Genomic DNA, 18,677 nt, shown 5'->3' on the forward strand with positions numbered 1-18,677 from the left:
GATGATAAATTGAAGCTTCTCCTAGAGGCAGGAGGTTATATCTCTAGGGCGCCGTCCTCCTCCCACCCCCTCTCTTCACTTATTAGCTATATAAATTAAGAGACCCACTAACCAAGCTTCAATTTATCATCACTGCAGTTAGGATTTTGTATTCTTTTTAAAAAAGTTGCATTCTTGAGAAATATAGTGAGAAAGAAATAAAATAAGTTTAGGCACACAGTGAGCACCCAGGACAATGACTCCCTTTTCCCTTCCTGCACTGATCACCCATGTAACCATGAAAGAGAGTCCCCATAAGTGACTCATAGTACCCAGCACTGTTGGTGAATCTGGCACACTGTGATGGGATTTCTTCTCCCATGGTCACTGTCTGCTGTCATTCTATACCTCTGTCTTGCAGGAGGAGCAGAAAGTTGAATGTCAGTTTGTTTAGAATCTGCTCTACCTTGCTCACTCTTTAGTCTAGGAACATCAAGCCTCTTTTGTGGCAGTCACCTTCTTCTCTAGACTCACCGACAGCTGTCCAGCCATACATCCCCACCCCGCAGCCAGGCTCCATGATCCTGATTCTTGTAGGCGGTGAAGTGTCGGATAATGGCTGGTTCCCGGGGTTTCAGCGGGTCTGCATCCTGGTGAGGGCTGTACCTGGAGCATGGGAGGATACAGGAAGTATTCTTTCTGAGTTCTGTAAGCTACTTTCCACTTACAGGTCCCAGATATTTCTGACTCAACAGATATTCATTGGCTATGTCATGAACAACTCTAAGCTTCTCCTAGAGGCAGGAGGTTATATCTCTAGGGCCCAGCTCCCTGCAGGAGACAGATAAGGGGTCCCATTGTTGCTAATGACCTTAAAGTTTTGACAACACTGTTTTTGTTTGTTTTCTTTGAGATAGGTTCTCATTATGTAGCCTTGAATGGCCTAGAACTCATCGTGCAGACCATGCTGACCTTGAACTTGCAGAGATCTTCCTGTTTCTGCCTCTCAGAAACAGGAGTTAAAGGTATGTATCACCACATTCAGCCTTGAGATCAATCTTTTAAAAGCAGCCTTTGGTTTTCGGCTAAGCTCTGGCTTTGACTTACCAACCTGGTTATCAAATCCCTTACCATTAAAGTGGCAGTAGATGCTTCCTGTCTGATCATCTTTGTATCCCTGCCCATCTTGTCACAGCTCTGGCCATTCCCATTCCTCTGTTTTATGACCCTGGCTCTGTGGAGGGATCTGGAAATTGCTAGGAATTTCATTCTCCCTTTAGCTACTGGAGCCTGGACTCTAACTCAGACTTAGTTTAGACTTCTAGCATAGTACCATATCTCAACAACTGGCTCAGCACCAGCTAGTGAGCACTCATTAGGTAAGGAAATGCAGGACCTGAAGCAGAAGAAAAGAAAGAGAGCCCCAAGGGACAAGATTTCCTAGGGGTTATTACCTGGCAGAGATGATGGAAAGGAAGGGCCGCTTGTCCTTTGCTGAAGCCTCAGTTGTCTTGACTCCATTGTCTATGATCATGCCAGCCTAGGGACAAAGTACACATTAGCTACGACCACTGCCCACAGCCGTCTTCTCACACTGGCCTAGGCACATGCTTTTGAATATGTCCACAAACTCAGCGTAGTTCTTAGACTATGTTCATGGATGTAGGGTCTACAGTGAGAGATGGAGAAAGCCAGTGTTATTCTGCATTTCTCTGACCAGATCTGAGAGGAGCAGACGTGCGTGTGTGTGTGTGTGTGTGTGTGCACGTTTGTGTGGTGAGTGTGTGTCGTGGTGGGTGGGGGTATAGATGAATAAACTAGGGTTTTAAAAAAGATTTTATGTATTTATTTTATGTATGAGTGCTCTATCTGCATGTGCACCTGCAGGCCAGAAGAGGGCATCAGATCCCATTACAGATGGTTGTGAGCCACCATGTAGTTGCTGGGAATTGAACTCAGGACCTCTATAAGAACAGCCAGTTCTCTTAACCTCTGAGCCATCTCTCCGGCTTCCATAAACTAGGGTTTAAGAGTGTCTAACCTGGGGCCATATAGCCAATTCCATATACAGAACTCATACTACTTTATGGAGTCCCTATCCCAGACTCCCAAACAAGGTCTACCAGCATGCACTCAAAAATGGATCACAGACTTTCAAATGAAGTACTGAATTTGTCTCTCTTTCCCATTGTGTGAGAGTCAGTGACTTCCTACAGCCTCTTCCAGATCCTGCTTGACTTGAGGAGAAAGGCTAACTCTTTTTTAGAGATTTTTTTTTTTTTTGAGACAGGGCTTTATGTAGCCTAAGCTGGCCTCAAACTTGTTATGTAGCCAAGGATGACTTTGAATTTCTCATTCCCTTGCTTCAGCCTCTAGAGTGCTGGGATTACAGGCATGTGGGACCATGTCTAGTCTGTACACAAACCCAGGGCTTCATGTACATCCGGCAAACACTCTTACAAACTGAGGTATATCCCCAGCTCTGAGTCTGGCTTTCTTCTTTGGTGCCAAAGCTGTCTACTTGCAGACACAAGGTGAATTGGAATAAAGGTGGAAGTCTTGGAAGCCACCATCCAGTCCCTTTCACTCCCATATCCCCCTGGCCTCTTGGGAAGCTCATACCAGCTGTGCCTCCAAGTTCCTGTTTGTTCTCCAGCTGGCTTTAACTTCACAACAGTGATGACGTGACCTTCTGCTCTTGGCTCTGTTCTCACACACTGATGTTGGCAAGTCCCCTCACCTCTTTGGCTAGTCATATCATTATCTGTAAAGTTGGCTGCTGATACCTACTTCACAGAGTCACTGTGGTGACTGAACAAGATGCCTGAGAAATGACTACATGACTCCATGAGGTCTATGTGGTGTTAGTCTTCCTGGATAGAAGCATCCAGGATGCAGACCCTATACTCTCTGCTCAGACTGTCAAGCTGGCCCAGCTGTAGATTCTTTAATTTCTCCCTGCCTATCTCAGAGGATAAGAACCCCTTCTACACTCAAGGGCTAAATTCATCCTACACACATCTATGTCCTTGACTCTGACTTGCCTTCCTATTAGTGTGAGAGTCAATGACTTCCTGATGTTGCTTTTTGACTGCATTACTCCCTGTCCCAGCCCCCTTTTCTTTCCAGTCCTGTGGACCCTCTCTTTGAAGTAGGATACCTTGAAGGTCCAGAAAATGGTGGGTCCCAACAAGAGGTCTATGTGTTTTCTGTCCTTCTCTGACAGTGATAAGGTCTAAGCACCTGCCTCTGCATGGGCAGCACAACATCCAGCCACCAACTCCCCTCCACATTTCTGCCACTGCCTCTGGAATTGTCACCCTGCTCAGGCTCTGAGCCATGACTAAGGAGGTGCCTCCTCCCCTCCTCATGGCTCTTTCCAGATCACTGGCTTTTCTCCTCTTACCCCCAGGGTTCAGCACGGATCTGCCCTGATCATATGTTCCTTCTCTTTGGGTCTTCTCCCAGGTTCAACATTTTTGAAACAGGTTTGGTTCGTGTATGTGTATGAGGAGACCAGAGGTGGATGACAAGGGACTTCTATTGCTTTTCTATTGCTGTTGTTATGTTTATAGATGGTCCTTCATTGAACCTGGAGTTTACTGGCTAAATGGCTGGCCTGAGGCTTTGGGATTTGCCTGTCTCTGTTTTCCCATCAACAGGGTTACAGACACACACACTTCTGCTTTTGTGCTTGTTCAGCAAGAACCTTAAATATGAGCTATCTCACTAACTCTCTGAAATATCTTTTTTTGACTCTGGATGCCACCCATTCCTTTCTGGCAGTCCCCTGAGTGTGCTATTGAGAATTGAACCAGATACCAGTTTGTTTGTTCACCATCCCTATGTCCTAGAGACACAGGAGTTTATCTTCGTCTCAGCCTTATTCTAAGCTCTCTTGGCATGTCCAATGGCTTCAGTCTTAACTATTGCTCCTATGGGAAGGTTCTTGATATACTGAGATCCCAGCCTTCTTAATCCTTTCCCTTTTGCTCTAGACCCTAGCTTGGAGCAGGGCTTGCGCTGGTACTCAGGAAAGGAGGGTGATAAATGAAGATGGTCAAGAAGTTTCTCACTTCCCACCTACTGACTTAATACAGCACAGATGGAGCCACCCACTCCCCAGAAAGAAAGGAGAAAGCTCTGGATGCCAATGCTACTCAGAACGACGTCCAGACTTCCCGTAGTTCACTGCCACACATCATTTCATAGATAATATCACTGATGCCCACAACAGGATCACAACGTCAAATGTGACGTCCAATCCAGCATCTTCTGGGAGTGGAAGCTGGAGTGAAGGCACACCTCGCTCCTTTGGATGTACGGATGCTGTGATGGTGCAGGGCCCCACAGGAGACTTGTGATGAGTGATCTGCAGGCTTTGGAAGGCTTCTCTGGACCCACAGTAAGAACGCAGCTCTTCCAGGCTCTAATCACTGCAGCTTGGGGCAGGGGAATGAATAGGCTGGCCATAGTAACAAAGCACAGAAAGACTTACCCGGTAGTTAGAATGTGCTCGGTTGTTGTAGAATTTCCCCAGTGGAATGTGCTCAGAATAACCTGGGGAGTACATTCCCACGGAGGGGCCTGTGGGCACATGGTGAAAAATGAACCAAAATCCAGTTTCCTGTTGGGACAGGAGAGAGAGAGACATAGAAATTAATGGCAGTGAGTCCCTGATTGAGTGGCCCAGGCCAGGATAGTGAATACAGTACTGTGGCCAGAACAAATCACCACCATACACATCTGAATGGTCCAGTATTTGGACACCATACACCACCAAACACATCCATGTGATCCAGTGCTTGGATAAAGGGAAAATCTTGAGGCTACTGTAATTTGTGGGCTCCACCTTGACAGCTCACACTCTTCACATTGGCCTTGTTCTCTGTCTGCACTGTCTGAGTTAGTGGGTCACTGTAGAGGTTAGACTGCTGATGGATAGAATTCCTAAAGCAAATGTTAGCAGCTTTCCTTAGAGATCTGGAAGCTGAGGCCCAGAAAGAATTATAAACAGGGTCAGGGTCAAGGCCTCAGGCAAAACCAGCAGCAGGGGAGAACTGGGTTAGATCAAGGCTGTTGGAGAAAAACATGATAGGCTTGTTGCCTATCTGCCACCACCCAGCTCTATGGGGCTTTGGACACGCTATGTCTCCTGTCTTAGCTTCCACCCTAGCCCAGAGTGTACCCTTTATGTTAGAATCACTTGGTGTTAGCTTACAGCACTGATGTGTCAGGCACCATCCTAAGGCAACATGACTCATTTTCTAATGAATTATTGTACATAAATTGCTTAGTACTCTGCAGTGGAATGTCCCCACAGGGTCGTGTGTTTGAGCACTTGGTCTACAGCAAGTGACTCTGCTTTTGGAGGATTTGAAACCTTTTGGAGAGGAATAAAAAAATGGAGGTTGTGGGTCATTGGAGGTGGGGCTTGAGGATTATAGCCTGGCTCCACTTCCTGTCTTCTCTGTTTTCAAAATCTCTTTTTATTTTAATGTTTTATGTTTATGAGTGTTTGGTTCTTATGTATGTCTATATACCACATGTGTGCCTAGTACCCATAGAGGTCAGATGAAAACATAGGATCTCCCAAAACTGGAGTTATAGATGGTTGTGAGCCACCATGTAGAAGCTGGGAATCAAACTCAGACCCTCTGCAAAAACAAATACTTTTAACCACGAGGCCATCTCTTCAGCCCCTCCTACTGTTTCTTGATTCGCCTAAATGTATACAAGCTCTCACTGTCACAGCCACAAGTGACTCCTGCCACCAAACCTTCCCTTCTTCTATGGACTGTATTCCCTTATGCCACAAGCCAAAATAAATGACTTATGTCACCAGGATTATGAAGCGACAGGCTGAACTGTTATTTAAAATCAAGTCACAGGACTCCCCATCTCCAGGACTCCCCATCCACACAGATGAGTGGTCTTGAGTTCTAAACATAGCATTTCCCGGGCAGCTGCTGCCAGCCCCAACTTGCTTATTTCTGCTTACCTCAGACCCGGCAGCTGCACAGTTGATGAGATTGTTGTTGGGATTTGCCATCCAGAAAGTGGACACAGCACTGCAGGGAGAGGACAGAAGTTGAACACAGTCATAACAAGGATTATCAGCAGTCTCTCTGCTACCCAGTGGTAGAGCCCTGTGAGACAGCAATATTAATGGAGGCTGTTGTCAGAGACTTAAGAGATAGTTGGCATATCTGTTTGTGACTTCTCTTTCACACCAGAAGATGTGTCTCTGTCTATAACTGTCTCTCTGTCTCTGTGTCTCTCCTCTGTGACTCTGTCTTTCCTCTTTGTATTTCTCTGTCTTTCTGTCTCCATGTCTTCATTTCCCTCCATTTCTCCTTTTGTTTCTCTGCTTTGCAGCTTGTGTCTCTCAGACGGTTTCTGTTTCTCCTATGTCTGTTTCAGTCTCTCTATGTCTGGCTCTGTTTCCCTGTCTGTATTTTTCTATCTCTGCCTTTCTGTGTCTCTTCGTGACACTGTGTCTCTCTCTGGTTAGAAAGCGATTACTGTGATACTATGGGCACTTGCTGGGAGCAAATGCGATAACTGTTTTCTGTTCACAAGATTCCATATGGTAGAGAGCCCCAGGTGAGCCACAGTTCTTCAAACCAAACAGTACTAGTGATGCTCACAGAGGAGGGAGGACAGAGAATGGAAGAGGGAGGCAGGAGAAGGGGGAGGGAGGAGGGAGGAGGGAGGAGGAGCTACACTTTTGGTATCTCACTCTGAGAAGCAGGCAGAAGTGAGCAGTAAGCTTTTACAGGTCCTGAGGCAGGATTGAGTATTCATGCTCATCCCCTCCCTCCTACAGACCGCAGTGTAGGGAATATCCTGCAATACTATGTGAGCACTTACTTGCAGTCCTGCCTGGGCTTGGGAATGTACCCTGGGTATGAGTCCTCTGTGATCACTTTGCACATCCTGCTATCCCGATCCGACGGGAGGAGGGTCCCCGACTTAACAAGGAGGCCAAGGCAGTGGTCAAAAGTGTTGCGTTCCTCTGGCCCATCTTCAGTGAAGAAGCAGTGGCCCAAAGAATTATAGCCCACGACATCCTTGATCTGCAGGGTCAAGACAGGAGTTTTACTCAGCACCCAAGTGTGCGTGTGTCTACATAGTTGTTCAACAAGCATGAAATAGTGCTGAGCTGTACCAGGCGTGAGTAGCCTGGGGGTAGAGGCAACCTTGCCCTCAGGCAGGGTGGGCGACAAGAGGTTGGATGTGCTGGGGATGAGGCTTTGGTGGATAAGGATGGGGATGAAATATCAGAAGTGCAAAGGTGGGTTCAAGGGGAGAACCAGGCTTGGGTTCCAGAAACTATTCTACTGAGGACACAGTTTGCCAGGACGTCCTGAGCAGGGTTTCCAGGGCCAGAGTGAGGGGCAGAGCAGCTCCCTCAGGAGGTAGCACCACAGGAGGCCTGGGAGACCTTTCATCAAAGTCTTAACTAATATGTTTTGTTTTTCCAGATAGGCTTTCTCTGTGTAGCCCTGGCTGTTCTGGAACTTTTTCTGGCCTTGAACTTATAGAGATCCACTGACCTCTGCTTCCCAAAATACTGGGGTTAAAGGCATGCACCACCACCACCAGGCAACACTAATCTACTTTATGAGTCCTTCAACCCAAGTCAGTTTGTTAGCCCATGATGCCCACCAGGACACCTTCGCACCCAGGCTGAGAAACAGAGGAGGCTGGTAAATCCAGATCCCAGGTCACCTTCCTGGATAGAAAATCAGAAAGAGCATTTTGAAGCAAACTGTGAGAGCAGAGTGTGGTCTCAGCATCAGCACCAAGATGATCTTACACCAGCCTGCCTAGCTGGCTCAATCACTACCACAAGCTATGGGCTTGACCTCCAGCATCCCCAAAGCCTCAGAATCCTTAGAGAGCCCTGTCCTGAGCCTCAGTTCCCTGTTCACACCAGACTCTGACAACAGTGTCTCGCCCACAGAGGCTCTGGCTTTGGCTCATACACTCTAGAGATGCTCTCAGCTTACAAGGTACAGTGGGTAAGGGTGGGAGCCCTTTGCGTATCTTTACTGTGTTCTTCCATCCCTGCTTGTTTAGTGACTTCATCCAATGAGATCTTCCCTGCTTCCTTGTGACCTCAGATCAACCCACACCTCTTAAGGAGCTGCTAGTATACCAGGAGCTGGAAAATCTGTACACCATCCAAACGCCCTTGGCACTGACTGAAATACCAAGACCATTGCCCTTAGCCCTGGTGCCACTCACTACAAGGGACTGTCTTGCTCACTGAAGGACACTCAGTAACCCTGGTCTGTCCCTGCCAGGTAGCAATATCACACACCACCTACAAGCTGTTTCCAGACTTCCATTACTCAGTAGTCCACTGTGTAGGAGAGATGACAAAACTGTGTCTAATGGAAAAGCATTGATCTAAGGTGAGCAACCCAGGTCCTTCCAGGCTCTTACACTGCAGGTGCCTGCTCCCTAACTGCCAGGCTGTCCATCAGCTGTTAGAATCATACACACACAAAGCCGCTGCATGGCTGAACATGGGCTGGCCTCTTAGACCTTTAATTTCGCTGCAATCTTACAAAGTCCTCTTGCAAATATTGTTTTAGAAATGAGGTAGATGATGTTGGGAGAAACTAAGCAACTGTCCAAGGTCACAAAAGCTTAGTGGGCAAAGCCACGGCCGGGACATTTGGTTTCTCAGGCCTGTGTGTTCACTCTGTCAGCTTACTCCACTCTCCACTCTGCTTGCTTAAACCAGGCAAACTGTCTGCCTCTTAAAGCGAGCATCCTTCCTTTAATCTTTGGTTTTAATCTTTGATAAGGGCATGACCTTGAGGCTCATTCACTCCTTCAATGGGCATTTCAGTCAATGCCAAGGTCATCCAGTGGGATGTTCCCTTCTCTCCTAGTGAGAAATGAAAGCTTGTTATAAATAGTCCAGAAAGACAAGTCTGGGAGGGGATGCGGCTGCTCTTGCTGGCAGAGACTTCTAAGATCAGATTCAATGTCTGGCCTTACAGAGGAGGAAACCATGCCCAGGGAAGGGATGTTGGGTATCCCAGGCAATTTATACGTTAGACTCTACTGTCTTTTGCTCATGATCTTTCTGACTTGTCCTTACCCACTTGCCCTGCATGTTAGATCTCTGAAAGTGAGTGAATGAGTTAGGGACATTTTTCTAACAAACACTCAAAGAAGAGCTGGCTTCTAAGCCTTGTGAGAGGTGCTGTGAGCAGAAAGGGCTTCACCAGAAGGAAGAAAACCAGAAAAACACGTGCTGTTGAGACACGTGTTATCGTGTTATCTCAGTGGACGTCACTTGAATTGAGTGTCCAAACCCCCTTTGCAAGGACAGATCTCAGACTTGATTTCCATCAGTTCCAGAGACAGAAACCAGTCCAGTGCTTTGTTGTTGCAATGAGTCTGGCAAAGTCAAGAGAAAAGCAGAGCAAATGAAAGTCTGGCGCGGGAGATGAGTATAATTCACATCATCGCTCAGTCACAGACTCACTCTGCTACACTGAGCATCCCTTCTGTGATAGAGAGGATGCTAAAAATGTTTTCAGATTGTTTCTCCTTAGACTGTCTCATAGAATTGACTACTAGGGATAATGAGTGAATGGATAGATAGATAGATGGTAGGTAAGTAGATGATAGATAGATAGATAGATAGATAGATAGATAGATAGATAGGGATAGTGGGTAGAAAAATAGATGATACTGTTACTAGGTAGATAGACATACAAATAAATAATAAACAGATGGTGGTTGCATGAATGGATAGGGAATAGGATAGATAGGCAGATAGGTAGGTACAGATTCATACAGACAGACATAACAACTAAATGAACACTGCCCCCCAATGGGGGCTGTCCTTATATGCTAACCAGAAATAATGTGTAAGCCCTTCTGCCATTCTCTTTGAGAGAGCTAAAACTACACTGCCTCTTTGTGTTTCTGCATGTCTTCTTGCCTGCTGATATCTCTAGTTCATGATTCCTGGAAGCTGTTTTAAGTCTTTCACTGTAGTAGGGTCTGGTCATGAGATTGTAAAGGAGAAAATTCCTAGGTTCTGCCTAGTAATGAAAGACCCAGAAACAGCTGTCAGGTATTGCTTCAACTAGTGGAATTCTCTATTGAGTTACCATCAAGTCAGGGTATTGTTGGGGGTCGGGGTGAGGGTGGGGTGCTAGTGCTAGGGGAGACTAGCAGGAGGCAGCACTAGGTCTGAAGACTGTTTTCTGTGTACGTCAAGATATATGATCATCCAGTCCGAACTGGTTTCCATCAACAACCTGTAGTCTCTAAGAAGAATGGCGCTTCAATTAAACGAGCAAAAGCAGAAATTAGTGGTTGGTTGACTCTCTGGATATGCAGGATTCCACTGTCGATTCTATCAAGCTCAGATTGGAAACATTTCTTTTAAAGAAACTGCCAATGAGGTCCATGTACAGAGATTCTTTCACCCTGTCATTGGTCTCCAAACAATGTGGGATGCCAACTGTTTATTAGGGATTTGCATGGCATCAGAAGCCATGATTTAAAGTGCAAAGGAGCAAGCACATAGGCGCTATGCAAATACCAAGTCATTTTATACTGGACTTGAAGTTAAGGACTTTGGCACCCTTCAGGGGTTCTTGGTACTAAAGAGGATGCTATTTCTGCAGTCTAGGGTGCAAATAATATGATATATATCACTGAGAAGCCTTACAACAAATTCAGTCCTTTTAAAAAGAAAAAATTACTTTCAAGCGTCTGACATTATTTAAAAAAAAAAAACTTAAAAATAAAATTCCTGAGGAGAAGCTGGCCTTGGAGCACAGGCAAGGGTCATTTGTTTTGAAGGTCTTAATGAGTTTTTGAATATGCAAATAGACGTTGAGAGAGAAACAGAACAAAAGCCTACCTAAAAAGGGAAGGAATGCTTCCAAGGCCTTGCAGGGAAGGTAGGGAGGGGTGGGGTGGGGGCACAGATGGGGGAGGATAGAGCTTGGAAGGTCAGGGTGCTGCCTGAGGGAAAGCATGTGACCTGGAAGGGGGCAGTGAGACCAGAGAGACTTGGTTCTCTTCCACAATGTCAATTTCTGCTCTTCTCTTCTCTGTTCTGGTCTGGAGTGTTCTCTACCTCAGACTCCCAGTGCAGCCCTGGACCAAGTAGCTTTGAGGGAGAGGAAAGATGGAGTTTGGGTCCAACATCTGGGCTCAAGTGAGAAGGAGAGAAGAGAACAACTACATAGCTTGAAAAGTACAGGATACATTTAAAGGCACTGGAAAAGGGGTAAGTCAGAGAAAATGGAAGCATCTCCCACAATTCCCAGGGCTGTGCAGCTGGCAGAGAGGATGCTGGGTTTCCCCATCATGAGCTCCAGCCATCTTTAGGAGAATGCCAAGCGAAAGGTGTAGCCTCAGGGATAGAATGCTTAGGGACTGACTGGATCCACTGGTACCTGGAGCCGTGCAGGGCACAGCAGTTGCAACCCGCTGGGCACATCTTGGCTTCATAGCACAGACATTTATAATAAAGATAAGTTGTGAGCAAGTCTTCAGAAAGGATGTGCTTTCTTCTGCGCAGTCTCCCACGCTTAAAGAAAGGAAGTAAAAGAGAGCAGAACTCTCACTGGGGTCTTTGTACCTCCTGCTACAGGCCAGGGATACATTGATTGCCTTCCAGCAATAGAAAGATGATGTTCAAAGTTCTGCTTAGGAGCTCAAAATACACACGAAGATGCTCTGAGCCCATTCCCTGTGGCCCTGCAGAGAGTGAATGCAGAACCTCTCCTTGGGGAAAGTCTCCTACCCTGTACCTGTGAGCATCCTGGGGGATAGTCAGGGCAGAGCCTCCTTCTGAAGGCAGGCTTCCTCTCAGCACCTGCCAGGGAGCCTGGGTGCTCTCTGCTATATTGCCAGAAGGACATCCTCAACAATGCTACTATCACAGGAGACATTCCTAGAGCCTCACTCCATGGACTCAGAACAGGGACTTAGTGAGCTGCAAAAGCAGTGTGAGAACAGGGCCCTGCGATCAGAGGAGGGCAGGTGTCGCTAACAGCTCCATCAATTTGGTGTTTTTCTGCTGAAGACCCTTCCTACGTGAGCATGTATTGGGACTTTTCAAAGGGGCAGGGAGGGGGTGCATGCACGCAGTGTTTGCCAATAGCAGCTTGGCCCACGATACACTGGCCCACTATCTCCTGGAAGCAGAGGTGTTTTCACAGACCACATAGGGACTCAGGGGCTCACAAGGCTGCTGCTATTTAATGTCCCCATTGAAGCATGTCACTCGTGTTTATCTGGCTTCACCCTCCTAGCCACCCTTTGTAGTTGACTCTATCAGCTTTTCACTGGAGGAAACTGAGGCCCGGGATGTTTCCATCCATTCCTGCAACTCCGTGCTGGTGACTTTTGAGTTTCTGCTGAGTCCCACAACACTGACACAGAGAAAGAGCAAAGAGATGCATGAACTGAGGGGACAGTGCATAACTCGGTAGCATTTCAGAGTCACATTGCTGAAAGCTGTCCCCCAAACTCAGAGGAAAGCAGACATAGAAGAGCGTATGTTTGTTTTGTTTTGTTGTCAGAGAGAATTGGTTTAACTTTGAACTAGAAGGGGCTGGAGAGGTGACTCAGTGGTTAACAGCACTTGTTGATCTTGCAGAGGACTCAGGTTCAGTTCCTAGTATCCATAGCATAGCACACAACCAGGCCTAACTCCAGTTCCAGTGATCTAATGCCTTCATCTAGCTTCTGTGGGTACCCAGCAGGCATATGGTATACATATGTAACATTCAAAGTGAAGACTCTTACAGATAAAATAAAACAATCTTTTTAAAAAGTAAAATAATAAATGAGGGGATGGGGTACTGCCTGAAGCAGGGGACGTGGAAAACTGGCTCCCAAGGATGGGAGTACATGGGAGGAAGAGAGGGAAGAGATGTAAGAGATGGCCTCCTGGGACACTTCAGGACCTGCTGGGTGGAGCAAGGTGCTGAATGAGGCTCTTCTCAGCTCCATACAGCTAGGATCCACTTTTTAGTGCACTGGGGAGCTGCTTGTCTGGGATCCACCCACTTCTGACCAGGGATTAAGTTTGCAAAAGACTTCACACACACACACACACACACACACACACACACACACACACACACACCACCGTGTCCTCTGCACTCTAAAGCATAATAGCATGTTTGTCTCTATATGGCCTCTTTTGGTTCTGTTAATTGACAACCCCCCCCCCAAAAAAAAAACATAGTCACCCACTGGTAAACCCGTCAATTCAGGCAGCAAAGAAAAGCATGCAGTGTCAAAGGCCAGCTCCCACAGCAGAGGCATTCTGGAAGGCGTACAACTGCACATTCCAAGAGCATTCAAAGCCAATCTGTAAAACTGTTGGTCTGTCTGGGATATGGCCCCGCTGCTGCCTGCTTGGCTCAGAGAACCAGAGACCTGGGTCATTTTGATGGCAAGCCATACAATTTGGTTCCACCTTGGAAAGGCTGCACCAAGACGGTGCCTCCAAATCTATCTCAGTAGTTTGGCCAGCAAACACAGTTCAGAACTGTTTGGTGGTAGGTTCTTGAAGGGCCACTAGATTAAAGTTGTAACTGGCACCTCAACCACGTGGCAGCCAGATGACAAAGGACCCGAGAGATGCTCCTTCCCAATTTGGTAGCTGGCATTCCTGGGAACTGGATAGGAGGAAGTCTTTGCTAACAGTGTTGCACAGATCTTCTGTTTGGATGAAGTTGTCCAGGGTTCTGCTCTAAGTGTTTGACTTTACTGTGGGGATCATTGACACATCTAATTGTCCCAGGCCAGATCTAGGAGGTGGTGTGAGTGTCTTAACTCACTGTCTTCTTTTTCCTACCATAGTCTCTTGACTCCCCATCTCGCTGAGATAACACAGACTCCTGGGGATGGCCCCATGCCGGTTCCAGAAGGCTGTATCTTACTGAGGTACCGGCTCCCAAAGCTGTCCTGCTGGGTGTTCACATGCTCACTCAGCTTCCCCAATGCTAGCTCTTCTGTGGTAACTGGACTTCTTGCTCTGAAGATGAGTTGCTAGGATAATACAGCTGGAACTATTTCACTCTCATCCTCTATCTAAGCAAACTGAAGGTAACACTGTGGTCTGCAGGGCTCACAGGAAAAAAGTGGAAGACCTGTCTGATTAAGTACTTGTCCATATTCACACTGGAAGTTGGTGGGAGAGCACAACACAAGGTCTCCCAACCCCCGTGCCCCTCCACGCATGGCCTAAGTGTAGACTTCCAGCAGGCACTTACCAACAGACCATTGGAGCCGTGGACAGTGACACAGCGGGAGAATGTGTGATGAATGGAGAGATCCCTGATGTACGTAGGTGGGTCATAGCCTCCCCGTTCATCCAAATCTCCAGCCAGGTGGAAGTGAATTGGGTACTGGCCCACTAGCTGCTGCCCCATGTACTTCAGCTCCACACCCTCCAAGTGGACAGCTTTAAACCCCAGTGCAAACTGCAACAGGAAAGTGAAAGTCAAAAGAACCCCAAGGCAGCCCCTGATCTCCCCCTCCCACACTGTGCTAACTGACCTGTGTTCCCAGAGGACAGAGGTATTATTTTCCTAGTGCTTTGTCACTGGGTTTTACTGACTGCATCCTGGTTACTTGATAAATCAAAGAGGCTCTGTGCACATGGCTGAGGATGCCAGGTCCTTCTTACACTAAGGGAGTCCAGCAAGGCATTACAGGATGCTGGAGGATAACAGACTGGATTGGAAATACCCAGGATGATAGGTAGGCTGGCTCTGCTCTTTCTTTACCACCTCCATAGCCAACTACAAGGAAAGGATAATCCTAAAATGCTTAGGGGGTAGGGGTGACACAAAACATGCTCTGGGAGTGCTGGCGAGTGGAGGACTCAGGGATTTATTGTTCACTGTGTGAAATCTTCTGGAGATGGAAGGAGTGCTGACACTAGAGTTATCGTGAGCCTCTGCTCTGGGAACATGCACGTTAGTGGCAGGTGGTCATAGCACAGGGCTGCTCCTGGATGTGCTCAGAGAAGCTGCTTGGGCAGATGATGCCTGCATTCCAGGACCTCAGCAGAACCTAAGGGTACATTTCTCTTCCTACCCACTGTTCCACCATCCCTTTCCCAGGACTCTCTGTCCGCAGGTAGAATCTCAAGTACCCTCCTGTAGGCTGAAGAGCCTTAGCCAGGCACATTCCTACCTTGATGTGGCCCCCAAAGGTATCGAAGTCAAAGAAGTCACAGATGTGATTGCTGTAGGGATAGCATCTGTCCTCCATCTCCCCCATCACCACAATGTTCCGAGTTAGGAGTCCGACCTCAGCCCGCATGTCTACACCATCAATCTCCTCCCCAATATGTAGGTACTGGGGCTTCCCTAGGGCACAAGACGGGTAGGGAAGCAGAATGACAGGTAAAGCATGCACACTGTGCTCCCGTCCAGTACTCCCACAGCTCCGTCCAGTACTCCAAAAGCTGTAGGTTGCTCTTCACCAGATCTTCATTCATCTCGGGTCCCACGGCCCTTGCTCCCATGATACAGAAGAGCAAAACTTTGGTAGGTATAGTCACATGCCTAGGAGTGGAGCCGCAGTTCATAGCTACTTGTACTTAGCTCTTAAGGCCATAGCAGGTGTGGCTACTTGTCCAGTAATATACACTCTGCTTCTGATTTTCAGAGCTGGACTCTCCCATGAATCATCTCACACAGGGCTTCCCAGAGGAGCTGTGCTTCCCCACCTCCTTACAGGGAGGTGTGTGGCCACAGGATATACATAGAAGTGCCAGGTATAACCTTGGGTTGTCTCTCTGGTGGGCCAACCTCATCCAGCAGAGGAAAGCCACAACAGCCTAGAGATAGCAGAGCAATGAGAGAGAGAGAGAGAGAGAGAGAGAGAGAGAGAGAGAGAGAGACTTGCACTATAGTGGGTCTCTAGCTGTAATTCTTAGGATAAAACAAACCTTCTCCTTTCAGACCCCTGCTTCCGAGCAGAGCCAACCCATGCTCTACTCTCAGCCTCGAGGAGAACGTGCTGGCCGGCATTCCTGTGTCTAGAGCTGTGGGCTTGCACACACACCCTTGTGGTTCCGAACGGAGCAATGGGGAAGGACTTGCACCCTGACCTGTGCTGACTCCATCCTACATCCCTCAGCGGAGGCAGTCTCTGAGGCCATGGATCCTAGCCCTGTCCTGTGGCACATTCAGAAGGCATCGCCTCCAGCTGGCAGTCCTTTTCAGTTCAGACATCTCATCCCTCATCTGCATTTCTTATGTTCGCTGCCCTCAGACATCCCCCGGCCTTGTTATCCTTGAGAAAAATCTGACAAACCAAACACCCTCCCACACTCACTCCAGTCCCTGTCCTGTGTGGCTGAATCCTTCACCCTGCGTTCTGCCCATTTTACTCCTCCCACGACCTCACCTCTTCTCTAGCCAAATCCCCTTCGGATTACCTCCCATCTCTTCTTCCTCCATCTGTGCAGAAAACACAGCTTATGACAGGCTCATCACTAAGATGGCTGACAGGGCTTGTGAATACTTTCTCTTTCATTTGAGGGTGCAATTTTAAAGAGCAACACTCTTCCATGTGGACTTCCAGCCCAAACCACAACACCTACATCACTTGGCTTTCACTGTGGCCTTGACTTCATCAAGGGGGTGCTTGCCTCAACCCTGAGATACCACTAGTGCCCACGTGTGAAGGCCATGGTTAAAATTAGCAATACCCACCACAGTGACCTTCCTCTGCTTTCTCATCCTCCCCATCACCAAGCACACATCCTGGGAGCTGACAGTATTGCTAAAGAAGCCTGTGGTTTTAGAATCTGCAGACTCAGTGAGATAGTGGTTTCTTTGAAGCAATATGACATTGGTGCATACTGAAGCTGAGAAAACAACTCCAGGCAAGTGAATGGTATGTGTTTTCTGTTACAGCTGTGACAGATTACCACAGGTTTATTTTTTATGATTCTGAATGTTAGATGTCTGAAATTAATTTTGTGGGGTGAGTCAAGGTGTTGGCATGGCTGAGTGCTTGAGAAAGAACCACATAGAAACTGTTCCTGGGCACTTTCAGATTCCAGTGGCCACCTGTATTCCTTGGCTTGAGACCCCCATCTTCCATTTTCCATAGCTCCCTCTGCTTCTGTCATTCTTTTGCTTTCTCTTCACTAATCTCCCATAATATTTCTTCTCTGGTACCTTTGTAATTACATTGGACCCACCCATACAATCCAGGACACTTCCATTTCTAGAACTTTAATCTAGTCATCACTGTAAGCCCTTTTTGTCATGTGAGGCAATGCTCACAGGAACTAGGATCACAATGTAGATTCAGCCTACCATAATGTCCTTAAGAGTATAGTTATAGTAACAGAAAGTTGACTTTGCATCCAGAAATGAAACAAGGAAAGGAGACCAGTATCCCACAGTCTCCTTCTAGGACTTATTCCTACTGAACTTAAAACTTCCACTAGGTTCTACCACCTTTTAACAGTTCCACACTGGTCTAACATACTAGAGAAGATCATTGGAAACAAGTTAACCACAGAATGCTGGGGCACTTCCTCCCTGAACTCATTGTGGCTTTTGGTTTGGGTCATGGGCTATGTGATGTCTTTACTGCTTTAAGGTCCTATGGCCATTCATGTAGAAATCTCTGCCTCTATCCCTGTTGCTCTCCCTACCTGTTGGTTCTGTGACCTTCACAAGCAAGCTAACAACAAGGCCTGCACTCTAAAGGGCAAAGCCTTTCCCCCAAGGTGGTATGCATGGCTTCTGAGGGACACTGTCTTTGGAGAGCCAGACAGAGGCAACATGAAGTCTGTCTGATGGATAAAAAGGAAAGAGATTCAAATTCAGAAAGAGACATTCTAGAAGTTGCTATAGTCCATCTCTAATTATGATGTCTTGGCCATGGAGGATTTTCTACCATCCTGCTTTTGATCTGCTAGTTTTTGATCTCCTCATGAGGATAAGGAAGGTGAGATATTGGTGAGTCTGGAGGAGAATGCAGGGACATGACTGTCATGGGGTCCCCTCCCCCTTTCCTAGTAGGCCCAAGCCATTTGAGACAGTTCTGACCTGGTCAGCCTGCACATGAGTGCTGTGAGAAGGTGGGGAGCGCAGGTGCCGGAGATGGAGATGGAATGTGGGAGCACCCCATACTCAGGATGGGATGAAAGAAATTAGGCACACCACTACCCTGGGTTTGCAGTTGGGAGTGGCCTGTGAAAGGGACAAGGAGAGATAAGTATTTGCACTGTGCACAGAAGCAATGTGGTAAAGGTTCTGATAAGAAGTCTTGGAGCAGGGGAGTTGGCTGGGACGGCAAAATTCCTGCCGTTCTCAGTGGGACCTTCATTTCCTTAGTCCATGGGAATCTGATACACACAAGCCTTCCATCTACCTGAAGTCACCTGTGCCCTGTGAAACTGGCTGCCCTTTAGTTCCTGTCACTGGTGAAGCTCTGGAGACAAAAGCCCTGACAGCTGCAAATATCATTTCTGTCCCTCTGGCCTCCAACCATGTGCCCAAGACTGTTTAATCACGTTCTATGAATTAACTAACTTGTTGATCTAGCTACCTTTGGGGATGGGAGCTATTTTTATCTCTGCTTCATAGATGAAGGGCCCAAGGTTCAGGGAGTTTAAACCATAGGCTCCAGGACTCTGCCACAAACTGAGACAT

General features: G+C 47.3%; 1 protein-coding gene across 1 annotated transcript in view; it reads right to left on the minus strand.

The window, feature by feature from the left end:
- Positions 1–18,677, minus strand: part of Cemip (cell migration inducing hyaluronidase 1) — a 65,760-nt gene that overhangs the window by 21,755 nt on the left and 25,328 nt on the right. The window contains exons 11-17 of the mRNA XM_028774717.1: positions 15,190–15,365; positions 14,262–14,471; positions 6,853–7,058; positions 5,981–6,050; positions 4,478–4,606; positions 1,434–1,519; positions 514–645 (exon numbers count right to left, since the gene is read on the minus strand). Coding sequence (XP_028630550.1) covers positions 514–645; positions 1,434–1,519; positions 4,478–4,606; positions 5,981–6,050; positions 6,853–7,058; positions 14,262–14,471; positions 15,190–15,365 — 1,009 coding nt within the window. The remainder of the gene's footprint in view (positions 1–513; positions 646–1,433; positions 1,520–4,477; positions 4,607–5,980; positions 6,051–6,852; positions 7,059–14,261; positions 14,472–15,189; positions 15,366–18,677) is intronic.

Source organism: Grammomys surdaster, unplaced genomic scaffold (genome assembly GCF_004785775.1).
Source record: "Grammomys surdaster isolate TR1022 unplaced genomic scaffold, NIH_TR_1.0 242, whole genome shotgun sequence".
Classification (NCBI taxonomy): Eukaryota; Metazoa; Chordata; class Mammalia; order Rodentia; family Muridae; genus Grammomys; species Grammomys surdaster.